General features: G+C 44.2%; 1 protein-coding gene across 1 annotated transcript in view; it reads left to right on the top strand.

The window, feature by feature from the left end:
- The window catches only part of LOC118372497 (vesicular, overexpressed in cancer, prosurvival protein 1-like), a 72,321-nt gene that overhangs the window by 7,887 nt on the left and 39,330 nt on the right, over positions 1–25,104 (top strand). The window contains exon 2 of the mRNA XM_052484002.1: positions 10,311–10,369. Within this exon, the coding sequence (XP_052339962.1) occupies positions 10,311–10,369 (59 nt within the window). The remainder of the gene's footprint in view (positions 1–10,310; positions 10,370–25,104) is intronic.

Here is a 25,104-nt window from a genome sequence, read left to right as displayed (position 1 = left end):
TGCAGGCTGCAGGGAAACAGTCTAGGTGCAGGCTGTAGGGGAAACAGTCTAGGTGCAGGCTGTAGGGGAAACAGTCTAGGTGCAGGCTGTAGGGGAAACAGTCTAGGTGCAGGCTGCAGGGGTGCAGGCTGTAGGGGAAACAGTCTAGGTGCAGGCTGTAGGGGAAACAGTCTAGGTGCAGGCTATAGGGGTGCAGGCTGTAGGGGAAACAGTCTAGGTGCAGGCTGCAGGCAAACAGTCTAGGTGCAGGCTGTAGGGGAAACAGTCTAGGTGCAGGCTGCAGGGAAACAGTGTAAGTGCAGGCTGTAGGGGAAACAGTCTTGGTGCAGGTTGTAGGGAAACAGTCTAGGTGCAGGCTGTAGGGGAAACAGTCTAGGTGCAGGCTATAGGGGTGCAGGCTGTAGGGGAAACAGTCTAGGTGCAGGCTGTAGGGAAACAGTCTAGGTGCAGGCTGTAGGGAAACAGTCTAGGTGCAGGCTGTAGGAAACAGTCTAGGTGCAGGCTGTAGGGGAAACAGTCTAGGTGCAGGCTGTAGGGAAACAGTCTAGGTGCAGGGAAACAGTCTAGGTGCAGGCTGTAGGGAAACAGTCTAGGTGCAGGCTGTAGGGAAACAGTCTAGGTGCAGGGAAACAGTCTATGTGCAGGCTGTAGGGAAACAGAATAGGTGCAGGCTGTAGGGAAACAGTCTAGGTGCAGGGCAACAGTCTAGGTGCAGGCTGTAGGGGAAATGGTCTTGGTGCAGGCTGCAGGGGAAACAGTCTCGGTGCAGGCTGTAGGGGAAACAGTCTCGGTGCAGGCTGTAGGGGAAACAGTCTAGGTGCAGGCTGTAGGGGAAACAGTCTAGGTGCAGGCTGTAGGGAAACTCTAGGTGCAGGCTGTAGGGGAAACAGTCTAGGTGCAGGCTGTAGGGGAAACAGTCTAGGTGCAGGCTGTAGGGGAAACAGTCTAGGTGCAGGCTGTAGGGAAACAGTCTAGGTGCAGGCTGTAGGGGAAATGGTCTTGGTGCAGGCTGTAGGGGAAACAGTCTAGGTGCAGGGAAACAGTCTAGGTGCAGGCTGTAGGGAAACAGTCTAGGTGCAGGGAAACAGTCTAGGTGCAGGCTGTAGGGGAAACAGTCTAGGTGCAGGCTGTAGGGGAAACAGTCTAGGTGCAGGCTGTAGGGGCAACAGTCTAGGTGCAGGCTGTAGGGAAACAGTCTAGGTGCAGGCTGTAGGGGAAACAGTCTAGGTGCAGGCTGTAGGGGAAACAGTCTAGGTGCAGGCTGTAGGGGAAACAGTCTAGGTGCAGGCTGTAGGGGAAACAGTCTAGGTGCAGGCTGTAGGGGAAACAGTCTAGGTGCAGGCTGTATGGGAAACAGTCTAGGTGCAGGCTGTAGGGGAAACAGTCTAGGTGCAGGCTGTAGGGGAAACAGTCTAGGTGCAGGCTGTGTGGGAAACAGTCTAGGTGCAGGCTGTAGGGAAACAGTCTAGGTGCAGGCTGTAATAACTAAGCTTTGCATGGTCGTGAATCCAGAATTGGTGTGCTCAACTCAATTGTCAAATGTCTTTGGGTGCTTAGTTGGAAAGGCATATCAGTTGATGTGCTTGGTCATGGACACTTTATCGAGAGGGGGGGGGGAGAGACTGGCTGTACATTTTTAAAGTGGCAGGTTAGTTTTGAGATTAACCTCGCCTGGCCAGCTCACTATGACAGTTATGGCAGTGGAAAGCTCCCCGGTAGGAATGAGACCAGAAGCTTCTGTGGTGCTGGAGGTGTCAGGTTCTGTGGAGATGGGAGGGTTTGCGGTTCAGCGACCCTATGAGACGAGTCAGCCTCTCCATGCAGGAAGGTCACTGCCCACCCCCCCACCCCCACACCCTGCCAGGGTGGGGCTGCATTAACTTCCCTAACACTCTCTGGCACTAAGATAGCAGCTCTGTGACTGGGAGGAAGCTGGATATAAGCTTTAGTGTGGACTGTCTTTTTCACAGGCTCCTCTTTGTAGAAGGCGCTATTATGGTTTTGTGAGCTTTTGACTCGGCAGAAATCGAGTGTACATGTTTTGATGTGTCCAGTATGACGTTTGTATCTTATAACCAAAAAAGCATAGCCTACAGTATTGGGCTCTTTGTTACTTTGGATTCCAATAGATAGGCGCTACTCTATATCTTCACAACTCGACTACCAGAATGGCATTAGAGGGAGGAGACCCCACCAGATCTTATTTCAACAATGGGTGTTCCTTGAGGGGATTGTACCTCATCTTGTACTATAGTTCTATACTGACTAAAGGTATTGGGATACATTCTGGGTTATCACCACCGCTTCAGCTAGCTTCCACTGTCACATTACCAAACTATCTTCTGCTCTTTGAATAGTCTGTCAATCACATGAGGACTCTACTATCCATAGGGGAAAACCTCAATGGTGGAATGCATTAGAGATGTCTTGGCTTGGTCAATGTCTTCAAACGTGGAGGGACAGTTTTGTTATATGTTTACTTAGCGATTTGGTTGACGAGTTGTTTTGTTGGCAGTATGACAGCAAAGAGGGGTCTGGGCAAGGTCGGTCTGGGCAAGGTCGGTCTGGGCAAGGTCGGTCTGGGCAAGGTCGGTCTGGGCAAGGTCGGTCTGGGCAAGGTCGGTCTGGGCAAGGTCGGTCTGGGCAAGGTCGGTCTGGGCAAGGTCATGCTTGGCCACATTTTAAAATGTATATTATCACAAACTAAGCACAACCATGAGGTTTGGTTGTAGTGAGCCAAACAGTATCTCATCAACTTGACCATTTTTATAATCTAGTAAATGTAATAGTAGTCTTCACATTATGACTCTCCCTCCATTGTCTATGATTTATGACCCAGGTTACAGTACAGTGACATGATATGACTAATGAATGACTGGTTCGGATTAATGCAGTAGTTTTAAAATAATGTAGTAATCCTATATCCTTTTGGATGTAAATTAGCTTTGTGATCCTCTTTTTGATGGATTTCTCCACTTGACTTTACATTAAACCAGCCGTAAAACTGTCCGATTGCCTTCGTCAACTATGAGTTAATAAAATCTCTGGAGTAGTTTCATCACTTTATCAAGGCTTCAAATGGCTGAGGCTGAATAAAAAAATAGCCAGTTCTACTCCTAAACCAATAACACGTGTCCTCCCAAAATCCATCTGGGATAAAACCAAGCAGGATGCCGCAGTTTGCTGTTGTTTAAACGGCCACTCGCTCGGTTGTCCCCTTTCGGCTACAGAGACAAGACAACAGCCGACCAAGCAACTGACGCTCTGGCAGATACTTGCAAACTCCCCTACTATAACTAAGCGTGTGCAGTGGGAGTGTTGTGGTCTTTGTGGTTGGCCTGGGTATCTGGGGGGTCTCAGCTCCCGAGCTACTACACAGCTGTGGACCCTGCTGTTTGGCAGTGCCACAGTGGGGAGTTTGGTCCCACAAACAGGCAGTTTGTTCCAACCATGGCGGCCCTCTTCCTGCCAGGGCTTCGCTGCCAGGGTGTCCCCGTATTGTCCATTCTTCCCAACAGCCAACCCCTTCCAAATGCTCAATTGTATGGCCCTAGTCCCAACCTTCATTGACTGTCCCCCTTCTCTGGTGGTGAGAGCTAGGAAACATCCTAGAGTCGTTAAGCGGTAGAACCAGTGATCTACGCAACACGTAAAGTGTTTGTCCCATGTTTTATGAGCTGAAATAAAAGATCCTGAAAATGTTCCTTACCGCCATTTGCATTTTAGGTATCGAATTGATGTTTGGCGGCGCCTAATCAGTCAGTTCTGTACCCGCCTGGCTAGGGCTGGGCAATATGTCCAACCAAAATTAAATGTAATTGTTCAAATGTACTTAAGTATCAAGAGTGCAAATAATTTCAAATTCCTTATTAATCAAACCAGATGGCACCATTTTCTTGTTTATTTTTATTTACGGATAACCAGGGGAATACTCCAACACTCAGACAATTTACAAACAAAGTGTGTGTGTTTGGTGAGTATTCCAGATCAGAGACAGTAAGGATGACCAGGGATGTTCTCTTGGTGAATTGGAACATTTTCCTGCCCTGCTAAGCATTCAAAATGTAACGACTACTTTTAGGTGTCAGGGAAAATCTATGGAGTAAAAAGTACAGTATTTTATTTAGGAATGTAGTGAAGTACTAGTTGTCAAAAATAAAATAGTAAAGTACAGATACCAAAAAAATATGACTTAAGTAAAAATACTTTCAATACTTTTGTAGTACTTGAAAGTATTTTTACACCACTGCTCAGTAGAGAGAATTTCCACACTGCCACGTAGGGCTGCACGATATGGGCACATAATATAGGACTTATTTTGAACCAAATGTTACAATTGTGATTTGACTCTCAAATGAGAGCAAAACTGTTGGAATCATGGAAATATAATGACTATTCTATAGTTAGAATATAATAGTGGGCACTTTGAATACAGTGTTTGAGAATACAATGAATTAAAATGCCAGGGGAGGAGTTATTGTGACAGGGTAGGAACTAAAGTGTTGATAAGCTTATAGGGTCCCCTAGGAAACACTTAACTACATTGCATGTTTTCTCATTTTCATGTAGCTAACATATTCTTGCTTTGCATATTCCTCTTTGATTTAGAAGATACTGTTGCACAACCAACATGCTGATTTTTAGGTCGAAGCTATCACTGCTTTATCAGGCAGTATCAGTACATTTTATGAGCTAGCTAGCTATTAGCATTAGCGGCTAACAATTAGCATCTCACAAGATTTAGGGCAACATGCTAAGAAAAGACAAACCTAGCTGATGTAAGAAACACAAACTAATAGTGTCATTATAGAACGCTAGTGGATTTATATTACAAAGCAAAGTGAAAACAGCATTGTTGTCATCAGTATTGTTGCATGTGCTGCATTGACCATGCAGACTGAACGCAAGTGTAACAGGGGGCGTGGCTAGGTCTTTGTGGAAAGTGTCACGGAGAGAAAGAGTGGAGAGCGATGTCTCAAGTAGCGAAGTAAACAATAAATATTGACATTACACATGGTGTATCACATTTGACAAACCAAACATTCAAATACAGGTATAAATGTAAAGTAAAACCAAAACCGGTCACCTGCATCATCAAATACGGTATACCGCCCAGCCTTACGCCTGGCTGAGTGGGAGTGTGGGTGGAATGAGCGAGCTCGCCTGGCAAGCAGAGCGCGAAACTCGTGGGAAAATGGAACTTGGTTGTCTGCCTGGAAATTAATTTTCTAATATTTTTCATAAACATATTTGAGAGTGCCAAATTCAAGTACTTTAAGCACCTTAAGCTTGGGTAGGGATGTGTAGTGTGGTTGTGTGGGTTAGTGTAGTGTTCGCTCAAGTTTTGAGCACGATTTTGTTTATATCAAATTAAATTTAAAATCAAATGTATTTATATAGCCCTTCGTACATCAGCTGATATCTCAAAGTGCTGTACAGTAACCCAGCCTAAAACCCCAAACAGCAAGAAATGCAGGTGTAGAAGCACAGTGGCTAGGAAAAACTCCCTAGAAAGGCCAAAACCTAGGAAGAAACCTAGAGGAACCAAGCTATGAGGGGTGGCCAGTCCTCTTCTGGCTGTGCCGGGTGGAGATTATAACAGAACATGGCCAAGATGTTCAAATGTTTATAAATGACCAGCAGGGTCAAATAATAATAATCACAGTAGTTGTCGAGGGTGCAGCAAGTCAGCACCTCAGGAGTAAATGTCAGTTGGCTTTTCATAGCCGATCATTAAGAGTATCTCTACCGTTCCTGCTGTCTCTAGAGAGTTGAAAACAGCAGGTCTGGGACAGGTAGCACGTCCGGTGAACAGGTCAGCGTTCCATAGCAGCAAGGAGTCATCATTCCAGGTAATCCTGAGGCAAAGTACTAGGGCTCAGGTCCTCTGAGAGAGAGAAAGAGAGAATTAGAGAGAGCATACTTAAATTCACAAAGGACACTGGATAAGACAGGAGGAGTACTCCAGATATAACAAACTGACCCTAGCCCTCCGACACAAAATACTGCAGCATAAATACTGGAGGCTGAGACAGGAGGGGTCAGGAGACACAGTGGCCCCATCCGATGATACCCCCGGACAGGGCCAAACAGGAAGGATTTAACCCCACCCACTTTGCCAAAGTACAGCCCCCACACCACTAGAGGGATATCTTCAACCACCAACGTACCATCCTGAGACAAGGCCGAGTATAGCCCACAAAGATCTCCGCCACGGCACAACCCAGGGGGGGGGCCAACCCAGACAGGAAGATCACGTCAGTGACACAACCCACTCAAGTGACGCATCCCTCCCAGGGACGGCATGGAAGAGCACCAGTAATCCAGTGACTCAGCCCCTGTAATAGGGTTAGAGTCAGAGAATCCCAGTGGAGAGGGGAACCGGCCAGGCAGAGACAGCAAGGGGGGTTCGTTGCTCCAAAGCCTTTCCGTTCACCTTCAGACTCCTGGGCCAGACTACACTCAATCATATGACCGACCCACTGAAGAGATGAGTCTTCAGTAAAGACTTAAAGGTTGCGACCGAGTCTTCGTCTCTCACATGGGTAGGCAGACCATTCCATAAAAACGGAGCTCTATAGGAGAAAGCCCTGCCTCCAGCTGTTTACTTCTAAATAATATCCCTGTTAGTGAGCATTTTTCCTTTGCCAAGATAATCCATCCGCCTGACAGGTGTGGCAGATCAAGAAGATGATTAAACAGCATGATCATTACACAGGTGCACCTTGTGCCGAGGACAATAAAATGCCACTAAAATGTCTAGTTCTGTCACTCAACACAATGCTATAGATGTTTTGAGGGAGCGTGCAATTGGCATGCTGACTGCAGGAATGTCCACTGGAGCTGTTTCCAGATAATTTAATGTTAATTTCTCTACCATAAGCCGCATCCAATGTCGTTTTAGAGAATTTGGTATGTATGTCCAACCCGGCCTCGCAACCGAAGACCACGTATAAATAACCATGCCAGCCCAGGACCTCCACGTCCACCTTCTTCACCTGTGGGATCATCTGATGATACCAGCTGCCCGTACAAACGGATGAAACTGTGGGATCATCTGATGATACCAGCTGCCCATACAAACTGATGAAACTGTGGGATCATCTGATGATACCAGCTGCCCATACAAACTGATGAAACTGTGGGATCATCTGATGATACCAGCTGCCCGAACAAACTGATGAAACTGTGGGATCATCTGATGATACCAGCTGCCCGAACAAACTGATGAAACTGTGGGATCATCTGATGATACCAGCTGCCCGAACAAACTGATGAAACTGTGGGATCATCTGATGATACCAGCTGCCCGAACAAACTGATGAAACTGTGGGATCATCTGATGATACCAGCTGCCCGTACAAACTGATGAAACCGTGGGATCATCTGATGATACCAGCTGATGAAACTGTGGGATTTGCACAACCAAATAATTTCTGAACAAATTGTCAAACCGCCTTAAGGAAGCTCATGGGCGTGTTCGTCGTCATCACCAGGGTCTTGACCTGACTGCAGTTCAGTGGAATAATGCTCACCTTCGATGGCCACTGGCACGCTGGAGAAGTGTGCTATTCACAGATAAGTCCTGGTTTCAACCTGTACCGGGCAGTTGGCAGACAGTGTGTATGGCGTAGTGTGGGCAAGCGGTTTGCTGATGGCAACGTTTTGAACAGTGACCAGTGGTGAGGTGATGGTATGGGCAGGCATAAGCTATGGACAACAAACACAATTGCATTTTATTGACGGTAATTTGAATGCATAGAGGTACCGTGACGAGATCCTGAGGGCCATTGTTGTGCCATTCATCCACTGCCTTCAAATCATGTTTCAGCATGATGATGCATGGCCCCATGTCGCAAGGATCTTTACACAATTCCTGGAAGCTGAAAATGTCCCAGTTCTTCCATGGCCTGCATACACGCCAGACATGTCTCCCATTGAGCATGTTTGAGATGCTCTGGATCAATGTGTTCCAGTTCCCGCCTATATCCGGGAGCTTCGCACAGCCATTGAAGAGGAGTGGGACAACATTCCACATGTCACAATCAACAGATGTCACGCTGCATGAGGCAAATGGTGGTCACACCAGATACTGACTAGTATTCTGATCCACACCCTTACCTTTTTTAAGGTATCTGTGACCAACAGATGCATATCTGTATTCCCAGTCATGTGAAATCCATAGTTTTGGGCCTATTTAATTAATTTAAATTGACTGATTTTCTTATGAGCTGTAACTCAGTAAAATTGTTGAAATTGCGTTTGTATTTTTTTTGGTGTGTGTGTGTGTGTATAAACCCTGTATTGCCGACACTATGTATTGGCCAATGAGAGGCTTTGAAGCCATCACTCCTCAGAAGAAGCAGTCTTCCATAGGAATGAATGGAATCCTACAGTATTTAAAATTTAAAAAATGTAAATTAAATTTTTCAAGGACTATATTGGCTCATAATAAAACATATATGCATTAAGGTGTCTAATAGAATAAACATGGCAAAAACAAATGTGTGGTGGGGTGTACCAAAAGGGAGGCATGGGGGCTCCAAAACAGAGCTCCTTGTCACTCATCGTGTGTGTGGGTATAACTCATTGGGTAGAACCCACATCCGTTGTGCGCTCAGTGGCCACACATTGTGGGGGAAAAACACATGGCACAAACCACAAAGGGGATTCCTGGATGCTCCTGGGATGAAATGTCACCTCAGCCTGCCATCCATCCGGCCAGTCCTTTGGCAGCCATTTTCACTTCTCTATAAAAGCCTCTCCACCCACAGCTCTCCAAAGATGAGCCAGGCTTCAATGTCTTCTATAGTTAATCTCTCACCTCGTTGAGAGATGTATGTGGGTGCACCTCAATAGTCTGACTTTTTTCCACAACTGGGTGTAACGGATGTGAAACGGCTAGCTTAGTTAGCGGTGTGCGCTAAATAGCGTTTCAATCGGTTACGTCACTTGCTCTGAGACCTTGAAGTAGTAGTTCCCCTTGCTCTGCAAGGGCCGCGGCTTTTGTGGAGCGATGGGTAACGATGCTTCGAGGGTGACTGTTGTTGATGTGTGCAGAGAGTCCCTGGTTCGCGCCCGGGTATGGGCGAGGGGACGGTCTAAAGTTATACTGTTACATGGGCAGGTGAGAGCAGTAGGGCATCATGGTCACCTACTCTGAGCCAGCTACAGACTACTAAGATGTAGCCCGTGTCTGACTTTATAGCCTTTATGTTGGAGGCCAGTGGATTTCAGTTACATTGACGAGCAAAGGGGCATCCTTTTGTTTCTATTTAGACAACACCGTATGATCCACTATGCTGTTTACACTACATCTGTCATATCACTGAGTCGGCAGTGAGGCTTTGGCGGGAGGACTGTATTGTGTGTTGCATAAAGCCAGGGCTGCCAGAGAGAAGCTGTATGTATGATTTAAAACGGCAAGAATATTTGCATGGGTCAACAGACCCATAAAGGTTGTTCATTCGCAAACGGATCATCTTGACACTGCAAAGCATACCAGTTTCCGTGCTGTATTATAACCAACGTGTTTTTCATATGTGAACAGAGCGGTTTCATTTATCTTTCAAAGCTTCAACATGGTGCCTAATTTTTTTTAATGAAAATCATTACTTGCGCATAAAGCCCTGGAGGTTATGCCTGGCCTTGTGCATAACACTCCCAGGACGGATCCTCCTTTTCCACATCTTGCCTATTTTTTTTTTTATCGCTCCTTGCTTTGTGTAGAAAGGATGGAGAGCGCACTACTAAGCTACAAAGCACATCTTATGAGGGCTATAAAACTGAAATATGCCTTACGCTTTACAGAGACTGCCTCAGTCAGCATTTTGATAGAGGGCGGTTGGAGGCAGCTGCGTAGTGTTGCCGCAAGGCGTATTGATTAAGAAACAACTCCTGCCCGGGATGAACGAATCCTGGTGTAATGGGATGCAGGCAGATGGCATGCCGCTCTGAAATGGTTTGTTGGTACGCTCTTTATCGCAAGACTGTCTCAAATTCTTATCCAATTCTCTGTAGGTAGAGAAAATCATCTCTTCAACAGTGAAGCCCAGAGCATATGCCGATTCGTCTAGCGCTAACTTGACGGAGAATGGAGGTTATTAAACAACCTGGTTGAAGCCTGAAATAACGAGACTTGGTAAATGTAGGCCTGAAACCGATGTCAGGTCATACAGTCTGCACTGTGGGAGAGCTGGTCTGTCCAATGTCAGGTCATAGTATTCACTGTGGGTGGGGCAGGAGGGACTATTTGTTTTATTTCATTATGTAAAGAGCATGGACTTACTTTCTTCCTCTCCCTCTTGCAGTGCATAGAGGCCAAAAAGTACTGCTGGTATTTTGAAGGCGGATACCCCATCTACTTTATGTAAGTACCATCTGCCACAGTATGTATTGTACTGTACATGGCCGATTTTATGATATTGTGATCGGGAACAAGCTACATACCGCCAAATGGTGGGGTCTTATGAATAACAGTCATTTTGTTTGATTTAACATTTCTATTCAGAGTAACCATAGTGTCTGAGGCAATCCATCTCATCTGAGTCAACACAAATGTCTTTTGTCAAGGCTTTCCATGCATATGTGTGAGGCTGTGGCCATTTCACCTGTTAATGTCACAGTCCAGCATTCTAAGCAATCTTGCGTTTCCCTTCCCTCTGACCGGGGGCCTTTAATTCAGACCCCATCTCCTCCGGTTAAAGCTGTACTATGCAGAAATCGCTCTGCCATTTTTCCCGGTTGTTAAAACTCTTAATAGTTCGCCTAGTTTCAGTTTATGCGACAAAACAAGCACAAGTGTTGGTTTTGATTTATTAGGATCCCCGTTAGCCGACGCCAATGGAGACCGCTAGTCTTACTGGGGTCTGACATGCGTACTGTAACGACAAAGACGTTACAGACAAAACACTTTACAATTTAGTGTGCGTGCGTGTGTGTGCGTGTGTGCGAATCATTGTACCATCTAAACCTCTGAAATCTATATTCCATAAGCAAAAAATATTGTATTTCCAGCTGTTAGAAACTGGTGTACAAAACAAAATAAAAGACCCCAAAAACTAAACTTAAAATTGGGAAATATAGAAATACGGAACATAGAACAGATCTAATGCTCTTAGACTTGCTTTCAATTAGAATGACAGATCTATAACGCAGTGGTGTGTATTCTATAACGCAGTGGTGTGTATTCTATAACGCAGTGGTGTGTATTCATGGATGCCAAGGGAAGCCAGCCCCCCCAAAAAGTAATTATGTATCTTTCAGCATTTTCATAATTTTCCTTCATGTCACAAGAGGCTGAATGTAGCTCACAGGAGAAAGCATCCGAGCGAACGGAATAGCGCCCCCCTCTTTCTACATGTAGCCCATCTGTCTGGTCTGAACGACTAATGTTTTTCTGCCTGTAGCATTGAAGGCAAGTTTAGCCAGCAAGCATCTGGACTCCCTTGATTTTTAATTTTTTTTAAATAATAAATGTGCCATTCAGTGTTGAGCTAAACTTTGGAGCTAAAATTTGCCTTTTTTTCTTAAATTAGCCATGATGGAGATAGGGATTTGGACTTGTTTTTTTTTTCTTCTTAATTCTCCGTACTGGCTAATGATTATAACGGAGATTCTGATCCAACCATTAATTCATACATTGTTGGGCCCCTGGTCTGAGAGGATGTAAGTTAAATATGTAGCTAGGTGTAAAAGCCTAATGTTGCCTATGAATACGCACGCGCGCACACAGAAATCAGAACCATGGACAGACACATGTTTAGCTTATGTTGATTTGAACTACATTTGTTTTTGGCATATTTTAGTTGTCACTGTATTAGAATAAGCAGAGGTGATTTAGATGTTAAAATAGTGGAGGCAGCTCCTGTTTTCTTTTACGACTTGGCGGTAAAACTCTCCGTGGTTCTAAATCAATAGCGGTTTAGTCGTCTGAAAATGTCGGAAACATTCACTTGCTTTTCCATGCTGTAATTCATGTAACTTGTCTGTTAATGTACATGCAATATGCTTTGTGGACTTGACTGGACAGAGGTTCGCTATCCGGTTTTGTGATAAAAACAGGTGTGCTTCATTGTATTCTGCCACAGTCGTTTTGTCACACAGTCGTTTTGTCACGGTCGCAAGGCATATGAATTAACAGGTTAGCAACACATACATTGTAATGTGGCTTTTGGGGGTGGAAACTTGGCTTCCCCAATGATTTTTCCCACACACCTCTACTGTTATAACTGTATATATTTTCTACGTGAATTTGATCGCCCCAAAAAAGTTACATGTTGCAGCTTTAAGCTACCCATCCATTCTCCCTCGCTGGTAACTACCGGTGTCGGCCATTGTTCAATAAAATTAGAGTGTGATCCTCTGAAGAGAGATGACATGTAGGTAATGGAATGAGTGTGATCCTCTGAAGAGAGATGTCATGTAGGTAATGGAATGAGTGTGATCCTCTGAAGAGAGATGACATGTAGGTAATGGAATGAGTAGGATCCTCTGAAGAGAGATGTCATGTAGGTAATGGAATGAGTGTGATCCTCTGAAGAGAGATGTCATGTAGGTAATGGAATGAGTGTGATCCTCTGAAGAGAGATGACATGTAGGTAATGGAATGAGTGTAATCCTCTGAAGAGAGATGTCATGTAGGTAATGGAATGAGTGTGATCCTCTGAAGAGAGATGACATGTAGGTAATGGAATGAGTGTGATCCTCTGAAGAGAGATGTCATGTAGGTAATGGAATGAGTGTGATCCTCTGAAGAGAGATGACATGTAGGTAATGGAATGAGTGTGATCCTCTGAAGAGAGATGACATGTAGGTAATGGAATGAGTGTGATCCTCTGAAGAGAGATGACATGTAGGTAATGGAATGAGTGTGATCCTCTGAAGAGAGATGACATGTAGGTAATGGAATGAGTGTGATCCTCTGAAGAGAGATGTCATGTAGGTAATGGAATGAGTGTGATCCTCTGAAGAGAGATGTCATGTAGGTAATGGAATGAGTGTGATCCTCTGAAGAGAGATGACATGTAGGTAATGGAATGAGTGTGATCCTCTGAAGAGAGATGTCATGTAGGTAATGGAATGAGTGTGATCCTCTGAAGAGAGATGACATGTAGGTAATGGAATGAGTGTGATCCTCTGAAGAGAGATGACATGTAGGTAATGGAATGAGTGTGATCCTCTGAAGAGAGATGACATGTAGGTAATGGAATGAGTGTGATCCTCTGAAGAGAGATGACATGTAGGTAATGGAATGAGTGTGTGCCTCTGAAGAGAGATGACATGTAGGTAATGGAATGAGTGTGATCCTCTGAAGAGAGATGTCATGTAGGTAATGGAATGAGTGTGTGCCTCTGAAGAGAGATGTCATGTAGGTAATGGAATGAGTGTGATCCTCTGAAGAGAGATGACATGTAGGTAATGGAATGAGTGTGATCCTCTGAAGAGAGATGACATGTAGGTAATGGAATGAGTGTGATCCTCTGAAGAGAGATGACATGTAGGTAATGGAATGAGTGTGATCCTCTGAAGAGAGATGACATGTAGGTAATGGAATGAGTGTGATCCTCTGAAGAGAGATGACATGTAGGTAATGGAATGAGTAGGATCCTCTGAAGAGAGATGTCATGTAGGTAATGGAATGAGTGTGATCCTCTGAAGAGAGATGTCATGTAGGTAATGGAATGAGTGTGATCCTCTGAAGAGAGATGACATGTAGGTAATGGAATGAGTGTAATCCTCTGAAGAGAGATGTCATGTAGGTAATGGAATGAGTGTGATCCTCTGAAGAGAGATGACATGTAGGTAATGGAATGAGTGTGATCCTCTGAAGAGAGATGACATGTAGGTAATGGAATGAGTGTGATCCTCTGAAGAGAGATGTAATGGAATGAGTGTGTGCCTCTGAAGAGAGATGACATGTAGGTAATGGAATGAGTGTGATCCTCTGAAGAGAGATGACATGTAGGTAATGGAATGAGTGTGATCCTCTGAAGAGAGATGTCATGTAGGTAATGGAATGAGTGTGATCCTCTGAAGAGAGATGACATGTAGGTAATGGAATGAGTGTGATCCTCTGAAGAGAGATGACATGTAGGTAATGGAATGAGTGTGATCCTCTGAAGAGAGATGACATGTAGGTAATGGAATGAGTGTGATCCTATGAAGAGAGATGACATGTAGGTAATGGAATGAGTGTGATCCTCTGAAGAGAGATGTCATGTAGGTAATGGAATGAGTGTGATCCTCTGAAGAGAGATGACATGTAGGTAATGGAATGAGTGTGATCCTCTGAAGAGAGATGACATGTAGGTAATGGAATGAGTGTGATCCTCTGAAGAGAGATGTCATGTAGATAATGGAATGAGTGTGATCCTCTGAAGAGAGATGACATGTAGGTAATGGAATGAGTGTGATCCTCTGAAGAGAGATGTCATGTAGGTAATGGAATGAGTGTGATCCTCTGAAGAGAGATGACATGTAGGTAATGGAATGAGTGTGATCCTCTGAAGAGAGATGTCATGTAGGTAATGGAATGAGTGTGATCCTCTGAAGAGAGATGTCATGTAGGTAATGGAATGAGTGTGATCCTCTGAAGAGAGATGACATGTAGGTAATGGAATGAGTGTGATCCTCTGAAGAGAGATGACATGTAGGTAATGGAATGAGTGTGATCCTCTGAAGAGAGATGACATGTAGGTAATGGAATGAGTGTGATCCTCTGAAGAGAGATGTCATGTAGGTAATGGAATGAGTGTGATCCTCTGAAGAGAGATGTCATGTAGGTAATGGAATGAGTGTGTGCCTCTGAAGAGAGATGTCATGTAGGTAATGGAATGAGTGTGATCCTCTGAAGAGAGATGTCATGTAGGTAATGGAATGAGTGTGATCCTCTGAAGAGAGATGACATGTAGGTAATGGAATGAGTGTGTACCTCTGAAGAGAGATGTCATGTAGGTAATGGAATGAGTGTGATCCTCTGAAGAGAGATGTCATGTAGGTAATGGAATGAGTGTGATCCTCTGAAGAGAGATGACATGTAGGTAATGGAATGAGTGTGCACCTCTGAAGAGAGATGTCATGTAGGTAATGGAATGAGTGTGTGCCTCTGAAGAGAGATGACATGTAGGTAATGGAATGAGTGTGATCCTCTGAAGAGAGATGTAATGGAATGAGTGTGATCCTCTGAAGAGAGATGTCATGTAGGTAATGGAATGAGTGTGTGCCTCTGAAGAGAGATGTCATGTAGGTAATGGAATGAGTGTGATCCTCTGAAGAGAGATGTCATGTAGGTAATGGAATGAGTGTGATCCTCTGAAGAGAGATGACATGTAGGTAATGGAATGAGTGTGCACCTCTGAAGAGAGATGTCATGTAGGTAATGGAATGAGTGTGTGCCTCTGAAGAGAGATGTCATGTAGGTAATAGAAGAAATTAACATTTGTCCTCTTCCTCTTGCCTTTAAGCTCCTGACTGTGGACCACATATGCCACCCTCTGTCTATGCCCCTACTGTCTCCCTCTCTGTTTCCAGCTGTACTGTCAAAAATGATAGTAGTATAGTATGTAGCTGCTGTGCTATCAGAGTGAAACTACACAAACCATCATATACAGACCAGAGTACTATGTCTACTGGAAGCACCGGTGTTCAGTATTTACATGAGGACACAGTGGGTGAATCAGATCATACCTCCAAGTTGTTTGCTGTCCAATGGTGTCTATGGGTAAAGGGGGAGTAGGTCTTAAAGTCCCAGCCCTGGTTAGAGGGCAGATCATCAGGGGCTCCTGATTAATGCACAGGCCTCTGACTGTATGCTCCAGAAGGGATTCCCCTCGCCCACAGCCAAACGCCAGAGCTTTGTGCTTGGGGGTTTAAAAAGATTCAGGTTCTCCCTAAGGGGCCAGGCAAGAGTTCACTGAGCAGGAACCAATTATAGATAGCGCAGCGCATTTCTGAGGCCTGGAATAAGTGTTGGATTTGCATTTGCATCCACCCCGCCGTAGCGCTAATCATTCTACCCATCTGGATTTAATGCCTCCAGCCACGCCGAGTGTGATGTTCGGGGACGTACCGCGCCGTAGCCGCGGCAGCGAATGATGAAGTGGAGGATGGAATGCGGCTGGGTTACGTACAGTGGTAACGCAATGAAGGGCTTTTTTTGAGGCATTTGAGGAAAACGTGGCCATCAGTTGGAGAGGAAGTGTTGGTCTGACACTGATCCCGTTCACTCTCACACCTTCATATACACACACAACAGCCTGGTCCATTGCTCAGCCCTACTGCAGCCTAACCTTTTGTTGTGAACGTTCAGAGGATGATATGGCGGCTCCCTGATATCAACCCTAATGTCCCGATCACTGTCCTTTCTCTCCCACTGTCAGTGAAATTGCTCGTCGCCAAATTTTGTGCGTGTGTGTGTGCGTGTGCGTGTGTGTGTGTGTGTGACTTTTGCAGATACCCGGATCGCTGTTTCTTCTCTCAAGCCATCAGTGTTTTTATAGTAGGTGTGTTGCCATGTCTCTCACATGTTTACTGGAGACATTATTACAACATTACGTTCCCCGCCAGTGGCCACCGTCCGCTGATGGTACACACTAGAGTCAACTGTCACATCGGTGTGATTCTGGTCTCTGATTCAACATTAGTTCTTCTTTCCCCTCCCTTCCTCTTGCTCTTCTGTCTCCTTTTCTCCCCCTCTGTCGCTCTCGCTCGCTCTTCTTCCTTCTCTCCTTCCTGCCTTCCCTCATTCAGATTAAACATTTGTGTTAGGGTAAAATCCAGGGTTTCATGATTAGAGGACCTTGGCTCGGGCCGCACCAGCTCGTAAATCACTTCATCTCCCTCTCTCGTTTCTCTTATCAATGTGCTGAAGAGTAGGCCTATTCTGAATAATATCTGTCCAAAGGCAGCAGCGGGAGGCGACAAAGTGAACCTAGTTTTTGTTTACACAGCAGGTGTGCCTCAGAGAAGGGCATGAAGAATACAGGTGAGGCTGAGTTTTCTTTTCAGAATGCGAGTCTGCTGGAGCGGCTATATGGGTCCAGAATGGGAGTCTGTTAGACAGCTAACTCTTTGTCCTCAATATAGCAGGGTGTATAAAGTCATAACTCAGCTCACACATATGTAGAGCTGGTTGGGGTATTCATTATTTTCATTTATATAACTATACTTCGGTATTCACAGCCACATCCACTCAAAGTGCATCTATGCACAGTGTGTATCTTCAACAGTTATATCCTCCCAGAGACAGTGGTCCCAGACCACATAGACAATTCAAAAATGCCTATAAACTGCTACTTCCTATATATGTATGTATATATATATATATATATATATATATATATATAAAACACCCTGTGTTCAATAACACTCATATTATTATTAGTTCTCCCAGACTAAGATGGGTGGTGGTGGACGGAACCCCTGGATAACGTTATAGATGGGGGGGGGGGCTCTGCTTGTACAGAACTGGACACTCACATTCATACTGGAGATAGTCCCCTGATAGTCCTCCTCATTCACTCAGTACGTCATATCTAAATTTGAATCAGTTTAAGATGTCATATCACACAACTTTCACATCCACATTCACTTAGTACTATTCCCACATATACTTGGTAATCTCCCCCATTACCCCATGTGCATCTTCAACGATTCTCATGTCGTTACTTCCTATGCACCTTATGGATCTTCACGATACATATAGAATCTTTGAATAGCACCTTTGCTATTATCAATGGCTCCAGACCACATAGACATTTCTCTTATAAATGCCTACAGACAGCTGTCAGCGGGGCATGGCAATGTTTCTTGTCTCTAATAATGTATTTATTTTATTTAACTAAGACTAGCTGTAGCCCTTTTTCTGTCATATGTATCAACGCCGCGATTCCTCTATAGTCTCTACAGCCATCATAGTCTCTACAGTATCTATAGTCCCTGAGCATCACAGTCCCTATAGCATCTATGGTCCCTATAGCGACAGTCCCTACAGCATCCATAGTATCAATAGCTTACATAGCCATAAATGCAATTGACTCTGTAACACACACACTTTCACACAGTCACTCAGTAAGTCCACACTCACACAACTTTCACATTCACTACACTCACATCCACATTCACTTCGTGCTATTACTTGATTTGGTACTAGTATTTTAATGTTAATAGCATTTTAATGTTTTATTGGGTAATTATTTTTTCAATTTTTATACTTTTTATTTCATTTAATTTGACTTACTGAAATGAGTTGCCGTCCCTCAGTTGTTTGCGGATGTCTCCTCCTAGGCAGCTCACAGTAAGGGCCTGGTCTGGGCGTGTCTCATCAATTTAGGTCAGATGGAAAATGATTCTTTATAAACTGGTTACTGACACGTTACATAGGGTTGGTTCCGGCATGTCTGGCACCATTTCCTATCTTATAGAATATATTCTGGGCGTTCTGCCAGACGGTCCTAAGGAGGAGGTCATGTCCCCCCTTCCATGCCTTTACCAAGCACAGGCAGGAACCAAAGATAATTTTTGACACTGAGACAAGATTAACATTTTCAAGGCTGCCTCTTCACATGATAAAAATGTCCATCACAACTCAGTCTATGGTTTTGCATAAGGAAAAGTGAAGATATTCTTCTGTTATTTATTACAGTGTTTTATTTTGGAAATGCTGATGACTGTAGTATGCTGAAGTCTCGACGAACCATTTCTGTATGGACCACCGCATACAATGTGTAACCATGCATACTTTTGAGTGTAGATGTAGTGTACCAACTCAGTGCCCTTGTGGTCATTGTCTGCACAGAGATTTGGGAGTTCGATATTCGGCCGAGTCACATGAGAGTGCCCTTTCGGTGCACTCCTCTGCCAGAGATTATCATTACACAGTTGCATCTTATGTTGGGAACAATAAAAGGCCACTTTCAAATGTGCAGTTTTGTCACACAACACAATGCCACAGATGTCTCAAGTTTTGCAATTGGCCTTCTGACTGCAGGAAAGTCCAGCAGAGCTGTTGTCATATGATTGAATGTTAATTTCTCTACCATAAGCCGCCTCCAATGTTGCGGCCTCACAACCGCATAACACCATGCCAGCCCCGGACCTCCACATCCGTCTTCTTCACCTGTGGGATTATCTGAGACCAGCCACCCGGACATCTGATGAAACTGTGGGTTTGCACATCCAAAGAATTTCTGCACAAACTGTCTCAGGGAAAACTCAGCTGCCTGCACTTCGATCTCACCAGGGTTTGACCTGACTGCAGTTCTGCGTCGAAAACAGACTTCAGTGGTCAAATGTTTACCTTCGATGGCCACTGGCACGCTTGCACGTGTGCTCTTCGCGGATGAATCCAGGTTTTCAACAGTACCGGACAGATGGAATGCAGCGTTTATGGCGAGCAGTTTGCTGATGTCAACGTTGTGAACAGCGTTGACCCGTGGTGGTGGGGTTATGGTTTGAGGCGTGCATACTCTACGGACAACGAACACAATTGCATTTTATCTATAGCAATTTGAATATACAGAGATACCAGGGAAAACAACTGTTCAGGTGGTGGGAGGTTTTGGTCATGCTTGACCTGAACAGTTTGCGAGAGGGGAATCTTTGGAAGAGGGTGTGGAAGGGGTTGGCCACTATCTTTCCAGCAGGCTTCCTTGCCCTGGAGTCGTGCAGGACCCGCTAAGCAGCCCAGACAATCCGTTGCAGTGATGGAGGAGGTGAGGATGGACTCTGATGGTTGTTTTAGAACTTAATCAGTACACACAGCATTCAAAAGGAGGACTGAGGATCAAAACACCATGCAATCACCAAACATTGCACATACATTCACCAAACATTGCACTGCTGGAAAACAGATTTAACTAAATATTATAGTGATTGTCTGATTGGGAGCTACCATAGTCTACATTGTCTTGTTTATCATTTTACATGGGAAGTTTTATAAATAGATTCAGTAATAGAGGAGTCAAATCACGCACAGAGTCTCATCTGATCAGATGTTATCAGCAAGCCAGAGCCATCTGTGGAAAGAGAACAAGAGTAAAAATAGAAGTGCCAACAGAATAAATGTATCATTCAACATCCAATTCCACCTAAAACAATGACATGAGCCCTGTCCCAATTAATCTCTGCTCAACTCCTCACTTCCTCTCGCATACTTCTTAAAACCCATTTGGAGGTCTTCGGCGAGGAACCTTGGGTTGTCTCCTCCCAATGGGGTTTTAGGAGGCACGATGGTCAGTCCTTGCATCTATAGCTCTGTCTATGAATTTTACATTTTCTCCAGTCCCGTCCCTCAGATTTTTACGAAACAAGCTAGGAGAATGCTTTTGTTTCAACTGCTGATTGGCTTTAAGAAAAACCTAAATGAGCATACATGTATGTTTTAATCCCTTTACAATGAAGATATGTGAAGTTATTTGGATTTTTACGAATTATCTGTGAAAAACAGGTCCTGAGAAAGGCATGTTTATATCTGTGAGAATCTCCAAAAGGGCTTTTATATAATTCTAAATTAAAAAATAATCGCTTTGTTTAAAAAATATAAATATTTTGGAGATTATTTTGTTTTCAAATAATGTAAAATTAGCCATTCTTGAACATGGGGTGAGATATTGTTACTCATTTGTAAATAAAGCCTGTTTGTTATTTATTTATATTTTTAGAGGGAGAGAAACCAAAAACCCTACAGTCATCTCCCAGTCGAGGCCGGCACGGTTATTGAACCAGCATCTGTAGCAACACAGCTTGACACTGTTTTAGACCTTTGCGCCACCCAGGCTCTGTACAGCTTGACCGGTTGGGAGTGGGCTACAGTACGACAGTGAGAGAAAAATAATCCTAATAAAATAATAAAAGCCTTGGTGTAACAACAGTTTTGGTAAGTATTACTGAAGTCGTGCACAATTATCAGTTTCTATGTAGGTTTATGTCGCCCGTTCATTGTCAGTTAGAGACACAGTAGGACCCAAAAGCGTAATCAGTGCTCTAACTCCCCCTTGCGCTGGTCTGGAGCATTGAAGTGGTGACGCAGGGTACCGTACTAAAACACAAAGTATCTCTAAGTCCCGCAGCATAATCACACCACTTTTAGTGGAGCGACCACTGTATGTCCACTTCATCCCTATTGTTTAGCAATGACTATCACATTCAGTATAGAACCATCTTTCTAACCAATAATAGAAACAGCTTTGGATAAACTACATAGATAAACAATAGTTAGCTAGCATTAGCTTCCTAGCTCACCTAGCTTGCCTCATCAATATCCTGCTTTAATAACAGAAGACCAAATAACTACGTACTTCATGAAATCATGGTTGATTAGCTAGCTAGTTGGTTAGCTAGTTTCTCTACTGAAACTATCGAACATACCTCTTTTCTTTCAGCCATCGTTCACCTTTCACAGTCCCTTTTTCATTTTCACGGTCAAAAATCCAGTTAGAGAGCATTCAAGTCGTGATTGGTCCAAAAACCTGACCAATTGCGTTTCAGTAGACTGCTTTAGGCTATGTTCATTGGCTAGAATTTCCCCATTATGCAATTATAGTAAGCAGTTGTGATAGCAAAATGGCTTTTGGTGTGGGGGGACGGACAAAAGACACCCGGAAGTGGCATACTTGTGAGTGCAGTGATTTGAGACTTGACATGTCGTAAGGATTTCTTCAGGCGAACAAAAATGTCTGCCCTCAAATTTATTTACTGCTGAAATGCAGTTTTGCTCGCTCAGTCACAAGTTTAATTTGCGCTCGGCCACATTTCTTCTCTCTCTACACGAGTGTTAGCTCACGGATTGATGTTTCATCTTGCTCGCTCACGCCATCTAGTGCTCGTTCGACTTTACCCACATGCTTCAAGAGGGCCACCATTGTTCCTGTTCCCAAGAGAGCTAAGGTAACTGAGCTAAACGACTATCGCCCCGTAGCACTCACTTCTGTCATCATTAAGTACTTTGAGAGACTAGTCAAGCACCATATCACCTCCACCTTACCTGACACACTAGATCCACTCCAATTTGTTAACCTCTCCAATAGGTCCATAGACGACGCAATCATTGGGCGGCAGCGTAGCCTTGGTGGGCGGCAGCGTAGCCTAGTGGTTAGAGTGTTGGACTAGTAACCGGAAGGTTGCGAGTTCAAACCCCCGAGCTGACAAGGTACAAATCTGTCGTTCTGCCCCTGAACAGGCAGTTAACCCACTGTTCCCAGGCCGTCATTGAAAATAAGAATATGTTCTTAACTGACTTGCCTGGTTAAATAAAGGTTAAAAAAAAATACAAAAATACAAAATCACACTGTACGCTGCCCGAACCCATCTGGACAAGAGGAATACCTATGTAAGAATGCTGATCATCGACTACAGCTCAGCATTTAACACCATAGTACCCTCCAAACTCGTCATAAAGCTTGAGACCCTGGGTCTCGACCCCACCCTGTGCAACTGGGTCCTGGACTTCCTGATGGGCCGCCCCCAGGTGGTGAGGGTAGGCAACAACATCTCCACCCCGCCGATCCTTAACACTGGGGCCCCACAAGGGTGCGTTCTCAGCCCTCTCCTGTACTCCCTGTTGACCCATGACTGCGTGGCCATGCACGCCTCCAACTCAATCATCAAGTTTGCAGACAACACTACAGTGGTAGGCTTGATTACCAACAACGACAAGACGGCCTACAGGGAGGAGGTGAGGGCCCTCATCTCCTTTGTTTTGTTGACATTGAGTGTGAGGGAAATAACCTCACACTCAATGTCAACAAAACAAAGGAGATGATCGTGGACTTCAGGAAACAGCAGAGGGAGCAGCCCCCTATCCACATCAACGGGACAGTAGTGGAAAGTTTTAAGTTCCTCGGCGTACACATCACGGACAAACTGAAATGGTCCACCCACACAGACGGCGTGGTGAAGAAGGCGCAGCAACGGCTCTTCAACCTCAGGAGGCTGAAGAAATTTGGCTTGTCACCAAAAACACTCACAAACTTTTACAGATGCACAATCGAGAGCATCCTGGCGGGCTGTATCACCGCCTGGTACGGCAACTGCTCCACCCACAACCGTAAGCCTCTCCAGAGGATAGTGAGGTCTGCCCAACGCATCACCGGGGGCAAACTACCTGCCCTCCATGACACCTACACCACCCGATGTCACAGGAAGGCCATAAAGCTAATCAAGGACGACAAGCACCCGAGCCACTGCCTGTTCACCCCGCTATCATCCAGAAGACAAGGTCATTACAGGTGCATCAAATCAGGGACCGAGAGACTGGAAAAACAGCTTCTATCTCAAGGACATCAGACTGTTAAACAGCCATCACTAACATTGAGTGGCTGCTGCCAACATACTGACTCATCTCTAGCCACTTTAATAATGAAACATTTATGGAATTAAATGTATCACTAGCCACTTTAAACAATGCCACTTTATATAATTTTTTACATACCCTACATTAGTCATCTCATCTCTGTATATACTGTACTCTACTATCTACTGCATCTTGCCTATGCCGTTCGGCCATCACTCATTCATTTATTTTTATGTACATATTCTTATTCAATTCTTTACACTTGTGTGTGTATAAGGTAGTTGTTGTGACATTGTTAGGTTAGATTACTTGTTAGATATTACTGCATGGTCGGAACTTGAAGCACAAGGATTTCACTACACTCTCATTAACATCTGCTAACCGTGTGTATGTGACCAATAACATCTGCTAACCATGTGTATGTGACCAATAACATCTGCTAACCATGTGTATGTGACCAATAACATCTGCTAACCGTGTGTATGTGACCAATAACATCTGCTAACCATGTGTATGTGACCAATAACATCTGCTAACCATGTGTATGTGACCAATAACATCTGCTAACCATGTGTATGTGACCAATAACATCTGCTAACCGTGTGTATGTGACCAATAACATCTGCTAACCATGTGTATGTGACCAATAACATCTGCTAACCGTGTGTATGTGACCAATAACATCTGCTAACCATGTGTATGTGACCAATAACATCTGCTAACCATGTGTATGTGACCAATAACATCTGCTTACCATGTGTATGTGACCAATAACATCTGCTTACCATGTGTATGTGACCAATAACATCTGCTTACCATGTGTATGTGACCAATAATATCTGCTTACCATGTGTATGTGACCAATAACATCTGCTAACCATGTGACCAATAACATCTGCTAACCATGTGTATGTGACCAATAACATCTGCTAACCATGTGTATGTGACCAATAACATCTGCTAACCATGTGTATGTGACCATTAACATCTGCTAACCATGTGACCAATAACATCTGCTTACCATGTGTATGTGACCAATAACATCTGCTTACATGTGTATGTGACCAATAACATCTGGTGTATGTGACCAATAACATCTGCTAACCATGTGACCAATAACATCTGCTTACCATGCTATGTGACCAATAACATCTGCTAACCATGTATGTGACCAATAACATCTGCCAATAACCATGTGACCAATAACATCTGCTTACCATGACTGTATGTGACCAATAACATCTGTGACCAACAACATCTGCTAACCATGTGTATGTGACCATTAACATCTGCTAACCATGTGACCAATAACATCTGCTAACCATGTGACCAATAACATCTGCTAACCATGTGACCAATAACATCTGCTAACCATGTGACCAATAACATCTGCTTACCATGTGACCAATAACATCTGCTTACCATGTGTATGTGACCAATCAAACCTCTTTCTTTCATCTTACCAATAACATCTGCCCATGTTATGTGACCGTTGTTTCATTCTCAACCAGGATCTCTATGTGACCAATAACATCTGCTAACCATGATTGGTGACCAATCTTCCTTGTGTATGTGACCAATCAAACCTCTTTCTTTCACTTACTTGCCGTGTCAAAAAAAGATACACGTCAAATAACACTATTGGACATGTCAGATAAGCTTGTTGACCAATCAGAACCTGAATATGACTGCATGTCACATAATTTAACTCATTCATACAGTATTACACATTGATTACACTGTCACTCGTATTGTATATGTCACAACGATTCGTCGATACATATGCTATGATGCCGGTAAAGTAGTCTCGAGCA

This window comes from Oncorhynchus keta, chromosome 28 (assembly GCF_023373465.1).
Source record: "Oncorhynchus keta strain PuntledgeMale-10-30-2019 chromosome 28, Oket_V2, whole genome shotgun sequence".
NCBI lineage: Eukaryota > Metazoa > Chordata > Actinopteri > Salmoniformes > Salmonidae > Oncorhynchus > Oncorhynchus keta.
This window is presented reverse-complemented; position numbering and strand designations above follow the sequence as displayed.